This window comes from Gallinula chloropus (assembly GCF_964237585.1).
Source record: "Gallinula chloropus genome assembly, chromosome: 2".
Taxonomy (NCBI): Eukaryota; Metazoa; Chordata; class Aves; order Gruiformes; family Rallidae; genus Gallinula; species Gallinula chloropus.
In genome coordinates this window covers 69,179,924-69,198,733 of record NC_140086.1, presented here as the reverse complement: position 1 = coordinate 69,198,733, position 18,810 = coordinate 69,179,924, and the positions used below count along the sequence as shown (strand labels likewise).

Below are 18,810 nucleotides of genomic sequence, written 5' to 3'. Positions count from 1 at the left end.
ACACGGTGGCGCTTTCCGCCTCAACACGCACCGAGTAAAGGCTGCTGGGCCGGCAGCACCTCTTCAAAATTGCTGACACACCCTAGGAAAATGCCTTCCGAGTTACATCAATGCTGATGTCAGTATTTCTGTAGTAAAAAACACATCGCAGAATCCTCCCCACAAGATCAGTCCAGGGAGCTGTTAGAATCTGTAACATGGAAACAGGGGCACGAGAAGCGAGCCGAAAACACACCGTTACTTGTTTTATTTATTTTTTAAGAACACTGGGGGGTTTTTGCATACAGTAGTTACTGAGGACCTAACATATCCTTGGGCTTCACCCACTGATCAAACTGATCTGACGTAAGGAATCCCAGCTTTATAGCAGCTTCTTTCAACGTTGTCCCTTCTTTGTGTGCTGTTTTGGCAATCTTGGCTGCTTTGTCATACCCTGGAACAAACCAAAGCGAGCAGGTCAGACGTTTGTAAGTTCAGAAATTCGCTAGAGGCAAGAAAGACCTTGGCCTCTGGAGATGTGACTTCCTAGATACTGCCATCACTGCTTAACTTGCAGTAGATGTGGACCAAATGTTTACAGCAATTCCTTACTTACAGCAAAGGTAAATTCTCTTACTGTTATTCTGGTCTTAATGCACTTTGATCTAAGTTGTACATGGCTTTCTCCTTTTAAAAGAATGGTCTTTTTGTAATCTTTCATTTTTCATTATTATTAGTGGTCAGGATGACAGGTACACAAATTCCCTCAATCTCCCCCTTTTTTTTTTTTAAACTCTAGTCAGAATTATTTTTATAAGACACTGCCCTGGCCACTGCAAGGACGACACATCTTTTCCAACAGTAGTAGCAGTTAGTGATGTTAAAGTAAATTAACCTGAGGCCTGAGCCATGACTTGGTCTCATAAACGTTGTGACAATACAAATAGCGCATGCAGAATAACATTATCACAGAATATTTCAGTACAATGTTTTCAGAAGTTTCTGAGCCATAAACCTACCGATATGTGGGTTGAGTGCTGTTACCAGCATCAGAGATTCACTCATGAGTTTGTTGATCCTGTCTGTGTTGGCTTGGATTCCAACGACACAGTTGTCAGTGAAAGAAACACAAACATCTCCAAGAAGCCTTGCAGAGTTTAAAACATTTTTAATCTAACAAAAAAAAAAAAGAAAAAAATCAACTATTACATTCAGACATAAATAGCTACCTTTTTTTTCATATCCTGGTTCCCCCCTGCAATATCCAGCTCTGTAACGGGCTATCTGTGGAAAAGGAGTACAGCAAATAGCACACCCTCCTCCTCCAGCAGGGTATAAGCTTGGCCACTCCTATTTAGAACTTTGTGAGAAGCATCGCAGTACGTACAGACATTGTTACAACAGTTCACAAAAAAAGCCAAGTAAAAAAAAAATGATGTGAAAGCATTTGGTTCATCATCATTGCCTCCTTCTTCTAAGCATATAGCATCTGCTTTAGAAGAGGTGGGTGGGAAAACCCAAATCTCGCAGAAGATAAACATTCAGATCAGCAGAAAACCTCAAAACATTACCCTAAGTAGACACAGTAAGAAAGAGACAAATACTGATTTTACTATAAAATTTCAACTTTCTTTCAATCATTTCTAGCTAGCATAATAAAAAAGCAGTATCAGTAAGTATAGGCTGGACAGAAAAATAGCACGTGACATGCTGCTTCTTTTGTGCCTCTTATTTCTAACAAGACAACAAAACCCCAAAACATTTCCTTTTATTTGTATTTAGCACGAAGATCTTTTCTGCAAGTCACCTTAATTCTTTTCAAAACTATCATCCCTACCCTATGCTATTCCTTCAACTTCTAATACACAGTTCTCCACAATCTTCTGAATTGATGTTTCTATTTATAATCCTCAATTTCTCCTGGTTTTTTTCCTTCTTGGTGTTAACAGGGGCGGGGGGGTGGGGGGGGGGAGGGGGGGGAGAGGGGATAGATAGCCCAAAGATGAAAATAAGAACTATGACTTGGTGTCAAAACATCCAGATTTCAATACAAGGTGATTTGTAACACCCAATTAGCTTGACTTTTTAAAAATTAAATGTACAGAAATATGGTGTATCCTGCTCACACTATAGAAGGCAGTTGTTCACTTGCAAAAAGCATGCAATCCTTTAGTATTCAGCAATAAGAGAAACACAATTGCTAAAGAAAAAAGAAATCCTCATTTTTAGTTAAAATGCCAAGTTCTCTTTGGCTTTGGACAAAATTTTGTCAACAGTTCGAGTTCCGCTCTCCCTACTTCCTTAGTGTGATGATCAGCAGATATTGTTAAGGTAAAAGCTTATCTACACAAGAGAGTTTAAAGTAAAAATGATTGCCAGCTCCCTGTCAAAGTAACAAGGACTTATCCTACAAAAGAATAAAACTTGTTCTCACGACTTATTGGCTTCTCTGCTGCTTGTATTGACAAAATATTCACCAAGTTTTTTCTCCACAAGTTATTTCATTGCACAAGCAATTATTTAAGATGTAAATGTAAATCTTTATGAACTTACCATCATGGGCTTAAAAACATTCAGTTCGAAGTGTCCATTGCTACCTCCTACAGTAACAGCAACATGGTTTCCCATAACTTGGGCTGCCACCATGGTTACAGCTTCACACTGGGTAGGGTTTACTTTTCCTGGTTGTGGGAGAGGAGGGTTATCAAAGGAGGAGGAAAAAGGAAAAAATTTAAAACCCAACCCACAGATAAAAAACCCAGCCAACCAAAATCCATTAGTTTCACAGAATCATAGAATCACAGGGGTTGGAAGGGACCTGGAGAGATCATCTGGTCCAACCCCCCTGCCAAAGCGGCTCCCTAGCTCATATTGCACAGATAGGTGTCCAGATGGGTCTTGAATATCTCCAGAGAAGGAGACTCCACAACCCCCCTGGGCAGCCTGTGCCAGGGCTCTGTCACCCTCACTGGGAAATAGTTCTTCTGCATGTTGGTGCAGAACTTCCTGTGCTCCAACTTGCAGCCATTGCCCCTTGTCCTGTCTCCACAGACAGATTTGTTAAACAAGGAAACTGTTTACCAAATCACTTTCAACAGGAGATGTTTCTAGGAGGTAACATGTCACACCCATCTCTATCTGTGCACTACAGAAGTAGTTTCCATAAATGATAAGAAATTGACTGCACTACTCCAACAATTCAGCTAGGATTTTAAATAGCTATGGGTGCTTTAGCAATCTACCAAAACCAAGAGCTGGATCAAATGCGCATGAGCTGAACATAACTGTTAATTGCCACAGTTCTTAATAGTCAAAAGATTAAAACCTGTCTCTAGTCATGAAAGTAGGCATTCCTGGTAAATCACCCCCAAATCTCAGTCAACTTAAGAAAAAAAATTTGTTAGAATTACTTTGTAAATAGTGAAATTAACACTTCTTACCTTGTCAAGGGAAGAAACCAAACCAAAACAAATTAAAGCGGCCTCCTAACAAGGAAGTCTTATGCTTAATTGCATTTCTAGAAATAATTCTAATAAGAAAATCCATTATCTGCTTTTATTAAAAGCAGATACGGTCATGTTCTGAATAGTTTTGGATGTACAATATTCATACACACATAGGTTTTTTATGAGAGGCAAGGAACAAATAATAACGTTACTCCTTCATTTCTTATCCTCCCATACAATGGGATCATTGCAGAAGGGAAAATGTGAGTACATAATGCCAATCATTCTAGGAAGTAAGGAGAGAAATTGATTTACATCACAATGTTGCTACAATTTATAGAACAGATATACATAAAAACTGTACAGAAGTTCTAAAATTTCTAATTCCAAGAGGTTTTGAGAAATGCTTGCATTAATGGAGTCGTATACATATGCATACTACTCTCCCTCACACACCTGCCTGCACAACTGTGCATTGGCAAGTATTTTTTTATGAACACAAATTTTTGTAAAATTTGTAAAAACCTGAGAAAAGTATTGAATTATGGACATAGTGACAGTTGTGGGGGTGTTTGGTAAATACCTGTTACGAGTTTGTGGTCCAAAACAAAAGAAACAGGCAATTTTTCTCTTTATGTTTTCTCTGTACCTGGCATGATGCTGCTTCCTGGTTCATTCTCAGGCAGGATGAGCTCTCCTAGTCCAGAGCGTGGTCCAGAGCCCAGGAACCGAATGTCATTGGCTATTTTCATCAGACTACAGGCCACTGTGTTCATAGCGCCACTGAGTTCAACCAGAGCATCGTGAGCCGCCAGAGCCTCAAACTTATTTGGAGCAGTGACAAAAGGCAAACCTGCAGGGAGGTAGGGGAAATATTAACCTTGTGAGGCACTTCCTTGCAGGAACAAACCAGATAACCAAATACATGATTAGCATAACAACCCCCTTCCCCAACAACACTGTAAGATCATTTCTCTTCTCTAGACCTTTCCTCACCAAGACATTTCTTAAATAGGTCAAATTTGAGCATCTACTCACCATGGCACAAATTTTAAGGCTTCATACTGTTGCACACTAAGCATTGCTTTGGCACCATAAGATTTTGTGAATGCCTTGCCTATGTATTTCTTCCATTAAATCAAGTTAGATTCTTTAAATTGTCAATTGCAGAGCTGCTTTCTGTCTGTTGTAGAAATAGAAGGTTTTGCAGCACAGTGCAGACATTGGGATAAATAAAAAGTCATCACAATGGAGTTAGCTGCTTAAAGAAAAAAGTGCAGCTGAGTATCAACAAACCAGACAGAACATGTGAAAGCTGAGTCAGAGACTTAGGAGGATGCCTGAAACTGCTGCCAACAGCAAGAGCACAGGAACAGTGGAAGCAGCAGCTCCATTCCCATTAATTAAATGCCTGAGAATCAAGGCAGAATGTTATTAGTGGTAGTGGACATAACTAGGGATGTGTGTAGGGGTGCTGACTGTAGGCTGGACTACTACTCACAAAACCTCTGGCCTGAGCTTACCTTGACAGTTTAAACAAGAGCAGCAAAGCAGAGTTTGCTACCAGACTTTCTGCTGTCTTTTGCAGTTGCTGCCAAACACCAAATCCCACCTAAACAGCGTTCTGAATCACATAGCTGCCTTCTCACTTTCTAAGATCATTCCACACTTTCCATTTTGCCTTTGCCAATAAAGTTCCCCTGTAAAAACATGTGGGACTTCAAAAGTCTGCCCTACTTGTTTTAAGCTCATACAACCTGCCCATACAGTACACCTAACAAGTGTCAAGAGGGGAGAGCTTCCCAACACCACTGATGGCTTCTTCAAGTACCAAAAACCTGCTTCTCAGCAGCTGTTCTTTATGACAAGTCACTTCTTCCCCTCCTCAGAGTGCAAGGAAGCCTTGAGCCTCCAGAAGACACCGAATAATAGTTCCATTAAAACAAAAATACTGTTGATAAGCAGTTTCAGATTTTACAGCAAATTTAAATGAAAAAATATATGCATTCACTTGGGGGGCATTTTAAAAACTGATACTGTGACACAGAACAACTGGTTTAAAGATCAAAAAAACTCAATGGCTCTGTAAAATAAGTTTTGATATTTATAAAGACAGCATCAAAAATCAGACAGTTAACTTCTACTCCTTCACATGAAAAAAAAAATACAGTGGTGGGGAGGGTTTTTTTTCCCTTCTTTTGTACAAAGTCACTGTAGATCAAGAGAGCCAGAGGAGCAAAGATCAAGTTAGAAGTATTATAGCTGGGCTAATAATAGAATCCTGAAACTGAATCCATCTCCAATAGGCCTTGCCCAGAAGAACATGATAATTTCAGTCACTTTCAATGCACTGAGTGTAATTATAAAAATACATTGCCTGCAAAATCTTAAGTGTAAAGTGTACCACATATGGCATTAACAGAGAGTTTCCTATTAAAATATAAGTACAATTTGATCTTATGAGAAACACGGAAACTGAAAATTGGACTGTGTGTTACACTGCTTTACTTACTGTTACACAGTATCACAAATACCACTGCTCACCTGTCAGTTCAGCCACTTTAGCAGCAACTTTCTCAGCAAAGCCAATTCTTGTGTTTAATCCTGTACCAACAGCAGTGCCACCAGCTGCCAGCTGATACACTCTGGGCATGGTTGACTCAATCCGAGCCACACCGTATTTAATTTGTTGCACATAGCCACTGAATTCCTTTGGAAGAAAGGGGGACAAAATAAAGGAGCAAAGACAATAACCAAGAATAAGCATGTAGAATTATTTAGATTTTTAACATGATTGGACTAAGTTATTCTAAAAACTGAAGGCACTGAACTCCACACAGTTGCAAAACCTTAGGATGTTTTCTCTAAAAGGAAATACACATACCTATATGAGAAGGCTGCTCTCACAGTCTGAGCAATTATACATGAAAACAATATGCCTATATAAAAATTAATTCACATAGCATCTTTCTCTTGCCTTTTACTTCAGTCACATACTTCAGAGAATCTGAATCCAAGGCAAATCAGGTCTCAGATTAAATTAATGTTCTCAAGGTACAATTAGAGAAACAGATCCTGGGCTTTTTAAACTTAATTTTAATCAATACAAAGCTCACCAATGCATTCTTGGAAAAACCCACAAATTTTACATGGACTTTTTATCAGTTCAGTTTAAGCCAATTCATTACCAAATTAGTGTAATATAAGCCATTCTTGACAATAAGACAACAGAGATTTGCTATCATATATATGTATATATACTCACCTGATCATATACATAATAAAGATTTTAATTTAAAATACTTAGTGGCTTTGTGTGTTGGCAAAACCACATTTATAACAGGTTACACAGTAACTACTTCCTTCCTTCCAATGTCAGGGCAATAGAAATATCACATGCTATTTGTTAATGGAACATGATGTAAAAATCTTACTACTGTGAGAAGTAAAACACCCATGGAAAAAATTCAGAGAATTAATGATGCTGTAGAGCACAGTATCCAGCAAATTCCAATACAGTTGAAAATATTCTGACTGAGATTCAGGCAGTTCCCTATTATTTCTCTTAAGCTATCAATTTAATTTAGGCCTCAATTTTGCATCAGTTTGCTCCAATATATTTCCAAGGTTAATGTTTTTTTTAAAAAAAGCTTTTTTTTTACCTGTCCAAGCGTAAGTGGAACAGCATCTTGCGTATGAGTGCGCCCTATTTTTATGATTTGGGAAAACTCTTTGGATTTTGCTTCAAGTGCATTCTGTAGCTTCTTTAGTCCAGGTAACAACACCTCGTTAACCTCCTGGGCAGCAGCAATATGCATTGCTGTGGGAAAAGTGTCGTTTGAACTCTGTGAAGGAAGTTCAAGAACTTTATTTACAAGCTTTTCTCACCCTTCATGCTGTAGGATACACATTTATGGCTTTAGTCTCTTTGTTTTATAAACAAGAAGAAAGCAAGAGTAGCAATTTAGAAGTATCCCACCAGTCAATCTGCAGAAATAATCCAACCTTCTAAACTCTGGTCCAGCATCTTATTCATAAAGTCAACTTTTATATATAACTATAATAACTATGCCCACATAAAGTTAACTGCATCAGTAGATTGTTCACAACAACTTTGGGACAAAAAAAATTAAAAACTGCTAAAGTAATTAACCGAGGCAGGTAAACAAATGGCTGGATTATTTTAAAGGAATTATAGGTGTCTCTAAAAAACACCTAGGTGTTGCTTCCAAGGACACTGAACAAGCACAATAGATGAAGGGATACAACCAAGCAAGTGCTTTAAACTTCAGCCAACCTGAGGAAAATATGGAGGGAAGTGTAATAAAATGCCTACCATGGTCCCTGGGGGGAAAGAAAAAATAAATGGGCATTTCATTTACCCGTTACAAGCCTTTTAGCCATCTTACTATTCTTTCAACATGCTTTATGTAATGCATTATGGAGGTAACAGCTCTAAGTATCCATCCTTTAGAAACTGAACCTATACTCAACTACTTGAAGATTGTTTGCAGTAACAGGGGTTGTCACCAGGCCACCTCTGCCAACTGTATCACATGTGAGTTCATCTACCATGAATGAGTTCAAAATTTTTTATCTCAATCTCATTCTGTCACTGACCAACATTTTAAAACTGGAAACCCTGGGAAACTGCTGCCAAAGCTACACAAGATTCTTTTTTTTTTTTCCTTCTAAAGCTAAACAGTGTCTATGAGATAATTTAAAATTCACAATTAAACCCCCCAAACAACAACTTCTGTTAGTAAAAGAAGCATAACACAAGCATAATGACCTGGCTTTTGTTAACATGATCATTTGGATGTACTGGTTTTTTGCTCCCCAGTTGGCCACCCATTATCTCAATAGCTCTGTTGCTGATGACTTCATTGACATTCATATTGGTTTGAGTTCCAGACCCAGTCTGCCACACCACCAATGGAAAGTGATCATTTAGTTTTCCTTCAGCTACCTACAAGGAAAAAAGGAGAGAAAAGTTGTTCTACTGAAAGAAAAAAAAAATATAAAATCATAAACCAGATTATTTTATAGCTATAATTCAAATGATGTTCTCCATTGCATTTATATATCTACATATAACAGCTGTGAATTTATACCAGAACAACTAAGGGAGTTTGATGTAACATTAGATACTAAAAGGGCAACAAACTTTCACTCTGCTTTTTGAAGATGCTGAATTTTGAAATACAGAGAAATCTGTAATGTTATTTCATGTTCAACAGTCAGGGAAAGAAAAAATTTTAAGCAGGTCTTTTATGTTCTGTCTTCAATGCACATGATTTTATATGTCTGGAAACATCCCATCCTTCACATATTTTAAAGAGATGTGGATTCTAATCTTCCTGGGTAGGACTAGAGGTAGTCCATGCTGATTCTCCCTTCCACTGTTATTTACTCTTTTAGTAAGGTCTCTCAGGTGAAATAAATATCTTAAGTAGTTTCTCAATTAGAGCACGTAAGGTGCTTCAGGGTGCAGACTGAAGGTTGTGTCTTTCCTGGGTCATGACCATCCTCTGGGTGCCAGAAACATCAGTTTCCAGACAGCATTAAGAAATTTCCTCATCAGCAAGGATGTACTGCTTTCTCCTATGAAATCAAGGGCAACAGCTGCAGTTTCATCATGAACATTGATCACAACTATACTACAATGTGAATTAGAGGCATTCAGAATTCCATTACTTCTGGGAAATAGTCCCCCAGAAGAGGTGGTTTTGCCATAGGCCATCTGTCATGCACAAGTGGTATAAGGTATTGGTATAACTGGATGCTGAAATTTCTCAAGAAATACATTTCATACAGGAAAGTTCCACATCTCCCACACCTACAGACACCAGATTTTGCATCAACAAAATGAGCCAGCAGATGGTTGCTGGTATCAAAGAAGGCTTACCTTCTTCCTGTAAGGCATGCTTTCCCTAATACTGCCCTAGACCTGCATGGCTTTAAATTGAGAGGTGCCTAAAAAGGACTCGTGAGTCTCTTCACTGTACCTCAGCTGTAACTGAGTATGTCACACATACAAACAAGTACAAGGATCACATGGATTAAAGAGACTTGTATGCACTGACTTGCTGATTACCCATGGGAACAAGGGCCCGACCAGAAATGGCTACACCAACTTATATCTGCTGTAGGCAGGCTATGACAGCTACCATCTCAAATCAAAAAAGAACAGGTACAAATACTCTCCTGTTTGATAGACAAATTTTTTTTTGAGCATTTACATACATATACATTTACAGATTTTTCTAAATGTGCTTCTGATAGTATAAAAATCTGTGCTCAAAAGTATCACCCCCATGCATCCTGGCCTCAGAAAAGTTAAGAATGCAAAGCAAAGGATCTCATCACAATCCTCAGGCTAGATAACTATCTCCAGATTATCAGGATATCTCAGTCCTCCTGCAGTCATGTTTTTCAGGAAAGGGTCTTATGTATTTCCCATCATATGCAGGGGCAAAGTTCCCACCTCCAAAAATAACTCTTTGCTGCATTTCTTTAACTTATATTAGAAATTTATTTTAGGGGTAAGGGAAAGTCTATCACAAGGGTGTTTTTAAAATAAACCAAAAAACCCCAACCCCCAAAGAACTTTCAGAACTCATGAATCTAAACTATGTAGCCTTTAGCCACCAAAACTTCCAAACCACCCTTAATAAAGAGAACCCTAGAAACCACAAGAAGAGACAGGAGATATTCTGGAGTTCTCCAAAGCTCTTGGGCCTCAGGGTTTACGGTACTGAAGCTGGTAGAAAGAGAATGGATAAGGCCATTCATATAAGGCAAACAATGTCTCTAGGTAAATCTATCTGTTGATTTACACAAAGCAACACACCTGGTATTACCATACCTCAGATAATGATCATTCACAACTCTGCACTTGGGTGGCATTTATCCTGAGAAAGAGGAGATGCCTCTGTGTCACATCATGTCCTCTTTAGCTATAAAAGTGATACTTAAAAAGCACAGATTTACTGGTAAGCTTAAATCTGAAAAAAGAAATAGACTAGTAACAAAGAAACTATCCAGATTGCAGATGGTCTTCCTGCTACCAAGATGCAATGGCTTAAGAGGTTGAAGACTTCCAAAACAAAGCATTGTCAGACTTCACATTAGCTGAAAGAACTGAGATTCCATTCCCCTCCTAGGCTTTTTGATACTGTTTGTCTGGCAAAAGTAAACACTATGCAAGGAATGAGTAATATTAATAGAGGGGGAAAATTACATTGTCATTATAACTTTAATATCAAAAATTATTTGACCATTCTAGCATTTCTGTAATTGTAAGAAGTAAAACACTGAGTAAATGGTTTCTCAATCTGGAGAACAAAACTTACAAACAGTAAATGTCTTCATCTTACAATTTGAGAAATACAAGAGGTCTTCTACCAGCCTCCAAACTTCCTGTGAAAAGCTTAAGAAAAGTGACATTACAGTTCTAATATTTTGAACAGTTTGTTCCTACCTCATTTGCTGCCTTTACAATAGCACTAGCAATCTTTGGGTCAAGACCATAATCTTGATTTACTTCTGCAGCTGCTCTCTTCAAGATGCCAAAAGCCCTTATAACTTGAACCTGAAACACAAAAGGAAGTTTAAACATGTAATTACTTTTTCCCCAGAGGACATTTTAGAAATGTATAGTGCAAATCTCATTCTCAACCAAGCTCCTTCTCAACTTAAATCCAGCAGTAATTCATGGAAGGAAGTGATTCTCCCTCTCTACTCCATTCTCATGAGACCTCACCTAGAGTACTGCATCCAGCTCTGGGGCCTCTGACATAAGAAGGGCATGGAGCTGTTAGAGTGAGTCCAGAGGAGAGCCACAAAGATAGCAAGAGTGCTGCAGCACCTCTCCTGTGAGGACAGGCTGAGAGAGTTGGACTTGTTCAGCCTGGAGAAGAGAGGGCTCCAGGGAGACCTTGTTGCAGCCTTCCAGTACCTAAAGGGGCCTGCAGGAAAGCTGGGAAGGGGCTGTTTACAAGGACAAGGGGTAATGGGTTTAAACTGAAGGAGGGTAGATTTAGGTTAGATGTTAGGAAGTCTTTCACTATGAGAGCAGTGAGGCCCTGGCACAGGTTTCCCAGAGAAGCTGTGGCTGCCCCCTCCCCGGCAGTGTTCAAGGCCAGTTTGGATGGGGCTTTGGGCAACCTGGTGTGGTGCGGGATGTCCCTGCCCATGGCAGGGGGGCTGGAGCTAGATGGTCTCTGGGGTCCCTTTCCAACCCAAACCAGTCTGTGATTCTGTGATCAACCCAACCAGAGAGCAACCAGGTCACATGACCTATGCTCCCATTACCAGTCCAGTCCAGTACACCAGCACAGTACACTTGCTAAGTCCAGCTGTGCTTTGCATATCAAAAAAGATTACATGCACTAAAATGAACAGAGAAGAACAACTGGTTCTATTTCAGAAATAGCCTTTCTGAGGGCAAACTGACATTTGTGTCAGTACCTGCAAAACCGGCGCATGACAAAGCGGGTGCACACTGAGGCTCCACACACAGCTACACGTGACAAAGTGAGTTCATACCAACTCATGCTACACTAAACATCTTCAGTAACAAATTACAAAACACTACAGTAAATAAATTATTTCATCTTTTGTCTTCAGAAAAAGAGATTTCTATTTATCCTGTTTATTAAAAAAATTAAGCAACACAATAAAATAATTACTGAAAAGCAACATTCAATTTATTTAAATGCTACAAAAGTATCTCTACCACAGAGCTGCCTTGCCAGGAATGTCTCACTTCAGTAAAAAGCAAGGTTACTCATACTCATACATCCAAAAAAAAAAAAATAAAGGGAATAAATGAACTCAGCTTTAAATTACTTACTGGCATTCGTTCTGAAACGCCCCCAATCTTGAAGTTCATCGTAGATCTGACAGTCTGGGCACCATAGTATTTGTCACTTGGGACCTTCAGTTCCCCAAAGGTATCATATTCTATCCTAAAAGCCTCTTGAGTAGACTATGGAAAAAACAAAAGTATTGAACAAGTATTTAAAACACTGACAAAAAAAACATTCTCTTCGAAAGCAGAGGCAGGTAAGAAAAAATGTGCAAGGAGGGGGAAAAAAAAGACACACACAGAGCTAGTCACAGGTGTTTTTCTAAGTGTCTTCAAAGTTAAGACATGTTTCTAGTTTGAGCACCTGGCTCACTAAAAGTTGTAACTACAAACATCATGTAGCCTAGCAGACCCACTGGTGACAGGGAGCATTACAAAACTTAAAGACCTTGGCTGCCCACTGTACAAAACACCTCATCCTGACAAAAACCTCAGTTTCCACTTTCTGAAGAACTGGTAACTGATCTTACAATTTGCAGGAGTGGCATTTTGTTAAAACCAAACTGAGGAACTAGCACAGTAAGAATTTAGGTGCTGCCCACCCAGGCAACATAATAGCAACACAATCCCAATTTCAAATCCATGCTGCACATGAGACAGAAGAAAAATACTGGAAAGGAACAACTCATCAGCTCAGTCACGAGTTACTGACAATGAACTATCTTCTTAAGCCTCATAGACCAGGAACACAGTTGCCCTAACCAAAGCAGCTGTGCAACACAAAGAAACTGCATCTTGGACTATTCTGTGCAATATTTATGTAAGGCAATATTTCTGTATCATATACACCTAACATGCACTGTTATCTAACACAGCTAGAGGTAAATTAATTTTAGCTGACAAACTAGAAGTTGGAGGGTTTTTTTACTATTTCTGAAACAACCCATTCATTTGTGATGATGTGATCACATCCATATGCAGCTCTAGAAAGATTATGGGACTGGAGGAAGCAAGAGCAGTTTAAACTTCTTCTCATGCTTTGGCCAGTGAAGTCCCAATTTTCTGTGAGAAAGGTGTTCATCCATCCTCAGATGATGAGATTACCTCCTTGCAGAGCCTTCAGGAAGAGGAAGAAGTAATTCTTAATTCTTAATCATAGATGAAATAAAACAATCCCAGTTCCTTCCGTAGGGTATGTACAATGCCAGACCCTGATATATCCGTGACCCCTCAGGGGTGAGTCCTTGGGACAGCTGTACTAAAGTATCAAGTCAGCGTTACAGAACACTGAATACAGAAAAGCAAATGTTAGAAACTATTAAGAAAAGCAGAGGATACAAGAAGAAACATTGCTGTCCCACCACCATGGTTCATCTGCATGGCCAAAGTCTCTGTGCAGATTTGGTTCTTTATCTCAAAAAGCATATTATTGGAAACCATACAAAGAAAAGCAATATGGCTGATAAAGGGTAGGGAACAGCTTTCTTAAGACAACTGACTTTTTCAATCAGAAAAGAGACAAGTTGGGGTTTGAAGAAAAACTGAGGTCAATAAAAGCATTGGTAGAATGGCAGTGCTGCTCCCTGTCTTTTCCTATACAAGCAACAGGAGCCATAAGGTCAGGTTAGGAGCCAGGTTCAAAGCAAGGAAAAGAAAGCAGCTCTGCACACACGTAGCACTGATGACACTCCTTGCCAGCTGATGCTATGGATGCAAGTCTCTATGAGTTCAGAGAAGACAAGATAAGCACTCAGGAGAATATGTAAATTGGGTTACCACAGACTCAGGAAATCCTCTGGTGTCAAAGAGAAGAGTCTGGGTCTGAATAAGAGGGAAACATCCTGTATGTCTGCACAGTTCTTACTCTTCCCTAGGTATCCACTTCTGAAGTCAGACCGGTCCTCGCTCAGTCCGTTTTATGGGATTCTTGCTTGGTGGGTCTCAGTCTTCTGAGCCTCTCCAGCAACACTGGCTTCCTGCAGCAGCCACTCCAGGTCTGCACCACCACAGATGGCTGCAGGTGGTAGTAGTGTGTGTGGGGGAGGGGGTGGGGGGGGGCGGTGCTACAGCCTTTTACTGTCCTAAGCAGCATTCCCACCCAAACAGAGATGCTCTGCCATCAGGTACTCCAGCAGTCGTGTGCCAGAGTCGCTTAGGGCACTCTCTGCAAAGCAGGTTGTGTTTGCAACCCAGCAGAAACTGCAGCCCAGCCCACAAACAGCAAGGGCAAGCTCCTACACCACTGTCCCACTCCCTGCACCTTGTTTTGGCTGATGCTCTCCCAGACACTGACCCCACAAGAATACAAAGCCTAGTGTGAACCAATATGACATTTCTGTGTCCTTTAATCCTCTTTATCCTACTTAAATCGCTTAGCATTTATCTGCATGCTAACAAGAAACAGAACATAGCCAATACTTATTTAGCATCTTACTACCAAAAATGTTTACTAGGGATGCTTGAAGGTTTTACTGTACATGCATGCCCAAGTGTTAATACTCTACACATATCCAAGTGTTAATACCTGCTGTTGCAGGTTATCACTGATGCACCTGACATCCTTGCTTTTGAGATCTGGACACCTTGTGTAAGCACACAACATTAAGCTCTTTCTAGAGATGGATAAGCAGAACCAGTTCAGTTTCAAGCTCAGCTCCTGCTATCACCACTGGTTCAATCGCCACAAGTATCCAAGCTTGAATGATATGAAAAAAGTTAAAATTACCTGTAACCTTTCAGACAAAAAAGCTAGCAGTTGCACAATTGTTTCCTCAAACTTACATAATTCCAATGTCAACAATGGTGAAACAAAGATAAATAGGATCAGTACCTCCTTGCACAAATACCTTTTGACAATGAAATCCTGTTATTGAAAAAATTATTTCCCAAGCCAATTCCATGTCGCACACATTCACAGGCTCCAATGAAGTTAAGCAGGTAAGGTGCTTTAAGATAAATGTCATTTGCTGATTAAGAAAGTAACATCAGGTAAAAAAGCAAAGTGACATTCTCCACACATACCAAAGTAACTTGAACTCCAGTGTTACCTTCAGACTAACGTAGCAGCCTGCTGAACTCACTGACTGAAGTTTTACGTTAAAAACCAAAGAGCTTCCCCTCCTCTAGGCAGAATTCACCCTCTGGAGTGGCTTCATGAGCTGACCCCCCCTAGCGTCCTGCCCTAGGGAACCTGCTGTGAAACTTGTGTCATCCCTCTACTCCCCCACCAACAGGCACAGGCGATGCCAAAAGGAGACCCAGCAACTCTGCCAAAAGCCAAGGCAAAACTCCTGTGCTCACGTAGCTTCTATCACCACTACAGCAAGTCTCAGCTCCGAACCACTATTCACAGAATCACAGAACGTTCCTCATCTTTACAAAACTTTTGTGAGTTTGTGGGGTTGTTTTTTTGTTTGGGTTGGTTTTTTTGTTTTTTTTTTAAAAAGGCCTATCAAGGTGTGCTTTTCCTCCCAAAACCCCAAGAATCTATAGTCCAAAGCTTACACAGTAAGGCAAACATAACTGTACTTTTGCCTTGTAGCAGGGAACTAATCCACTAGAACTGATTGCACCATAACACACTGGAGATACTCAAACAGCAGGACTGCTGCAATAACGTTTCCTGTGGAAAATTACATTCTGATTTAGAATACTGCAACTTTTTGGTGTATTTCAAGCCAAAGAACCGCCATCAATTTTTGAAAGATAACAGAAGCACCTTTTGCAGATGAAGAAGCCATTTTTATTTCTCCTTCATACTATCAATTGAGTAAAATTTCCTAAAACTTACTCTTTAGAAACCAAACCCAAATATTTACAATGTTCAGCTTAAGAACTAATATTTTGACCACAATTCCATTTAAAAAACATCTTGTGCAATTTAGCTCCAAGTCAAGGCAACACCATACTCGTGCAGCAGGACAACGTGCACATTTGGTTGTAGCTACATGAGATGTTCCAAAACAGCCCTTGCTACTGAAAAATCTCCACAAGCATCAAAAAGGAGCGTTGTGTTGTTTTGCTGGGTTTGTAGGGGATTTTTTTCATTTAAATACTCACTGGTACATTTTTGGTGGTCCTCCTGGAAACAACATACAAAAAGTGCTGTAATAATTCAAGAGCTGCTCGAGTTCCAAATTTGCTGAGAGGCACTTTGGTGTAACTTCTGGTGTTACTTAGCCCAAGAAATGATTTCTATTTACAGGACAGGCCATATTTCTGAGCAGCAGAGATCACAGGCACACACTTCACGTAAGACCGCCGTCTTTCACAAACACTGGGTCTTCGGCAAGTAAATGAAGACCATGATCTAGAATGTTTTTCTTGGATGATGCCAAACAGAAAAATGAAAGAGGGAACTACCTGTCAGGCTAATAGCTCATGAGTTACACAGCCTGCTCTGACACAGGTTTTCCTTACACAGGGATGTTTCATTCACCGTGAGGTTGATTCAGTCATTCGGAAGCTCGCTTTTTTAATGCCCTTTCCTATTCCATAATAAGTGGCACAGACCGGGAACTAATGTTAAACTTCTTAACTATTTTAGTAAACAAAGTAATAAAGTTATTAATTAATCACAACCTAAATATCTCTTCCTGCTGGAATTCTAACAGCCTGGAGTTACCTCCTTGTTTTAAGGAGTGGAGTGAAGAGATGCACGTGGTACTATGGTTTTCACACAACCACCTAGCTGTTAATGCTGAGATCCTTATTAAAATAGCATTTTAATTTCAACATTGAACCGCACGTGATAAAAAAAAGTCCCACTCACGTTTCAGCCTGACAGCCAACTGATTTCACCTGAACGATAACTGAGGATGCCTGCTAGAGGTCACTGGCAGCTCTCAGCTCTCTAGTTCCCAGGCAGCCCCAGAGATTTTCCCGATACCCCCGCTCCTGGGAGAACACGGCTTTTTCTTCCTTGTACCTCAACAGCGTTAAGAAACGGCCTGGCGTTCCGGCGGAGGAGGCCGCTGCGTGCCGCAGCTCCGTCCCAGCAGGTCGGGCGGTAACAGGGTTCCTGGCTACCCGGCCCGATGCCAGCCCGCACCTCACTTCACCTCACCCCCGCTCCCGGGCCATGCCGTGACAGCTCACGACAGAAATCCCGTCCCCGGGGCAGCTGCGCGCTGCAGAAAACACCGCCCCGGAGCTGCAGATTCGGGTGCGCCAGCGCTGCCCAGCGCGGGCCGAACCGGGCCCCGGCGCTACCCCCGTACCCCGCCGTAGGCCGCACAGTGCCGGGAGGGGGCCAAGACCCGCAGCCTCCCCGCCGGAAGAGAGATACGGCCGCACAAGCTCGACGGGGAACGGTGGCAACGCGTTCCCAGTGCCGCTGCCCTCCCCACGGGGGAGCACGCCGGGCTGCATCCCCCCGAGCCCGCCGCGGCCCTGCCGGCAGCCGCCGTTCCCTCAGGCGGCGAGGAGAGTCCCCGGAGGGTCGCAAGCGCCGGCGGGCGCAGGGGGAGGAGCCAGGGCGGCAGCAGCCAGGGCAGCAGCGGCTGGCAGTGGCAGTTAGAGGTCACCGCTCCCCCGCCCCGCCCCGCCGCCGGAGTGCTCACCATGGCGGCGCGCAGCGGCGGGCCCCAACGGACGGCGGCGGCCGCGCTCGGGGGCGGCTGTCGGACGAGGAAGCCGGCAGAGCAGCCCAGGCGGCGGCAGGCGCGGAGTGAGCAGTGCATCGTGACGGCGGCTGGGAGCAACGCCGGGGGCCGGCCGCGGGGAGGGGAGAGAGAGCGGGCCCGCCCCGGACGAGCGTCAAGGAAGCCGGGGCGTCCATCACGCCGGAGGCTCTGCCGCGCCAATCGGCTACCGCAGGCGGGGCGGGAGGTGGGAGCCGGGCTCCGTCGAGCCAGCCGCGGTTGCGAGGCGGGGCTGGGCTGGCGCCTGCGCAGCGCAGGGCCGAGCGCGACTCCGCCAGCCCTTCCCGCGCCCGCAGCGTGGGTTCCGCCCAGCTGTGGGGAAACCCGTCTCCCCGCCCGCACGGCCCCTGCCAGCGCTCCGCCAAGGGCGCGGGTGGGGGGAGCCTCCGGGACGGCAATTTCCAGACGACAGCGAGAAGGGAGCAGCGTATACTATTTATTGCAATCTTTTTAAAGATGAAACACAACTTCCTCACCCCTCAACAACAGGCAAGGATCCTTCTATTAAAAAAGCCCCCTCGGGATACGTTCCCGGTTCCCTTCCTGCCCGGCCAGGGTAGTACTTTGATGTGCTGCAGTTCTCCAAGTCCAGTTTCAGCCCCCAGCCCAAGGTACAAAAACACGAGGGAAAGGGGGTATATTCCATTTTCCCAAACACCATCACTCCAACTTTCCAGTTTTCCCAACAACCAACATTCAGCAGTTGAAGAAAAAAAGCATGTCAGAAATGAAGAAATGCTCCATTTAGTTATGCTCTGCATAAGCTACACTTGAGTCCTCTTCAGAACTGGGACTTACGCACAGAAGTGCTGCAATTTGCTCTCTTGGTGCCTCCCAAGTTACATCCTGGCACTAAAGCACAGTCCAGTAAGCTTTCATATTTAGATACAATTGCATTAAAACTGGCCCTTGGGTCCTCTGAGAGAAAAGA

At 42.1% G+C, this 18,810-nt stretch overlaps 1 protein-coding gene across 1 annotated transcript; it reads right to left on the bottom strand.

Moving 5' to 3' along the window:
- Nucleotides 1–232: 232 nt before the first annotated feature.
- FH (fumarate hydratase) lies at nucleotides 233–17,943 on the bottom strand. The gene is made up of 10 exons (XM_084280189.1): nucleotides 17,799–17,943; nucleotides 12,283–12,417; nucleotides 10,909–11,019; nucleotides 8,218–8,394; nucleotides 7,088–7,270; nucleotides 5,970–6,135; nucleotides 4,075–4,278; nucleotides 2,533–2,660; nucleotides 999–1,152; nucleotides 233–433 (listed from the first exon to the last, which is right to left on the bottom strand). The coding sequence occupies exons 1-10, from the start codon at nucleotides 17,916–17,918 to the stop codon at nucleotides 291–293; spliced, it is 1,521 nt and encodes a 506-aa protein (XP_084136315.1). The 5' UTR covers nucleotides 17,919–17,943; the 3' UTR covers nucleotides 233–290.
- Between the last annotated feature and the right edge of the window lie 867 nt (nucleotides 17,944–18,810).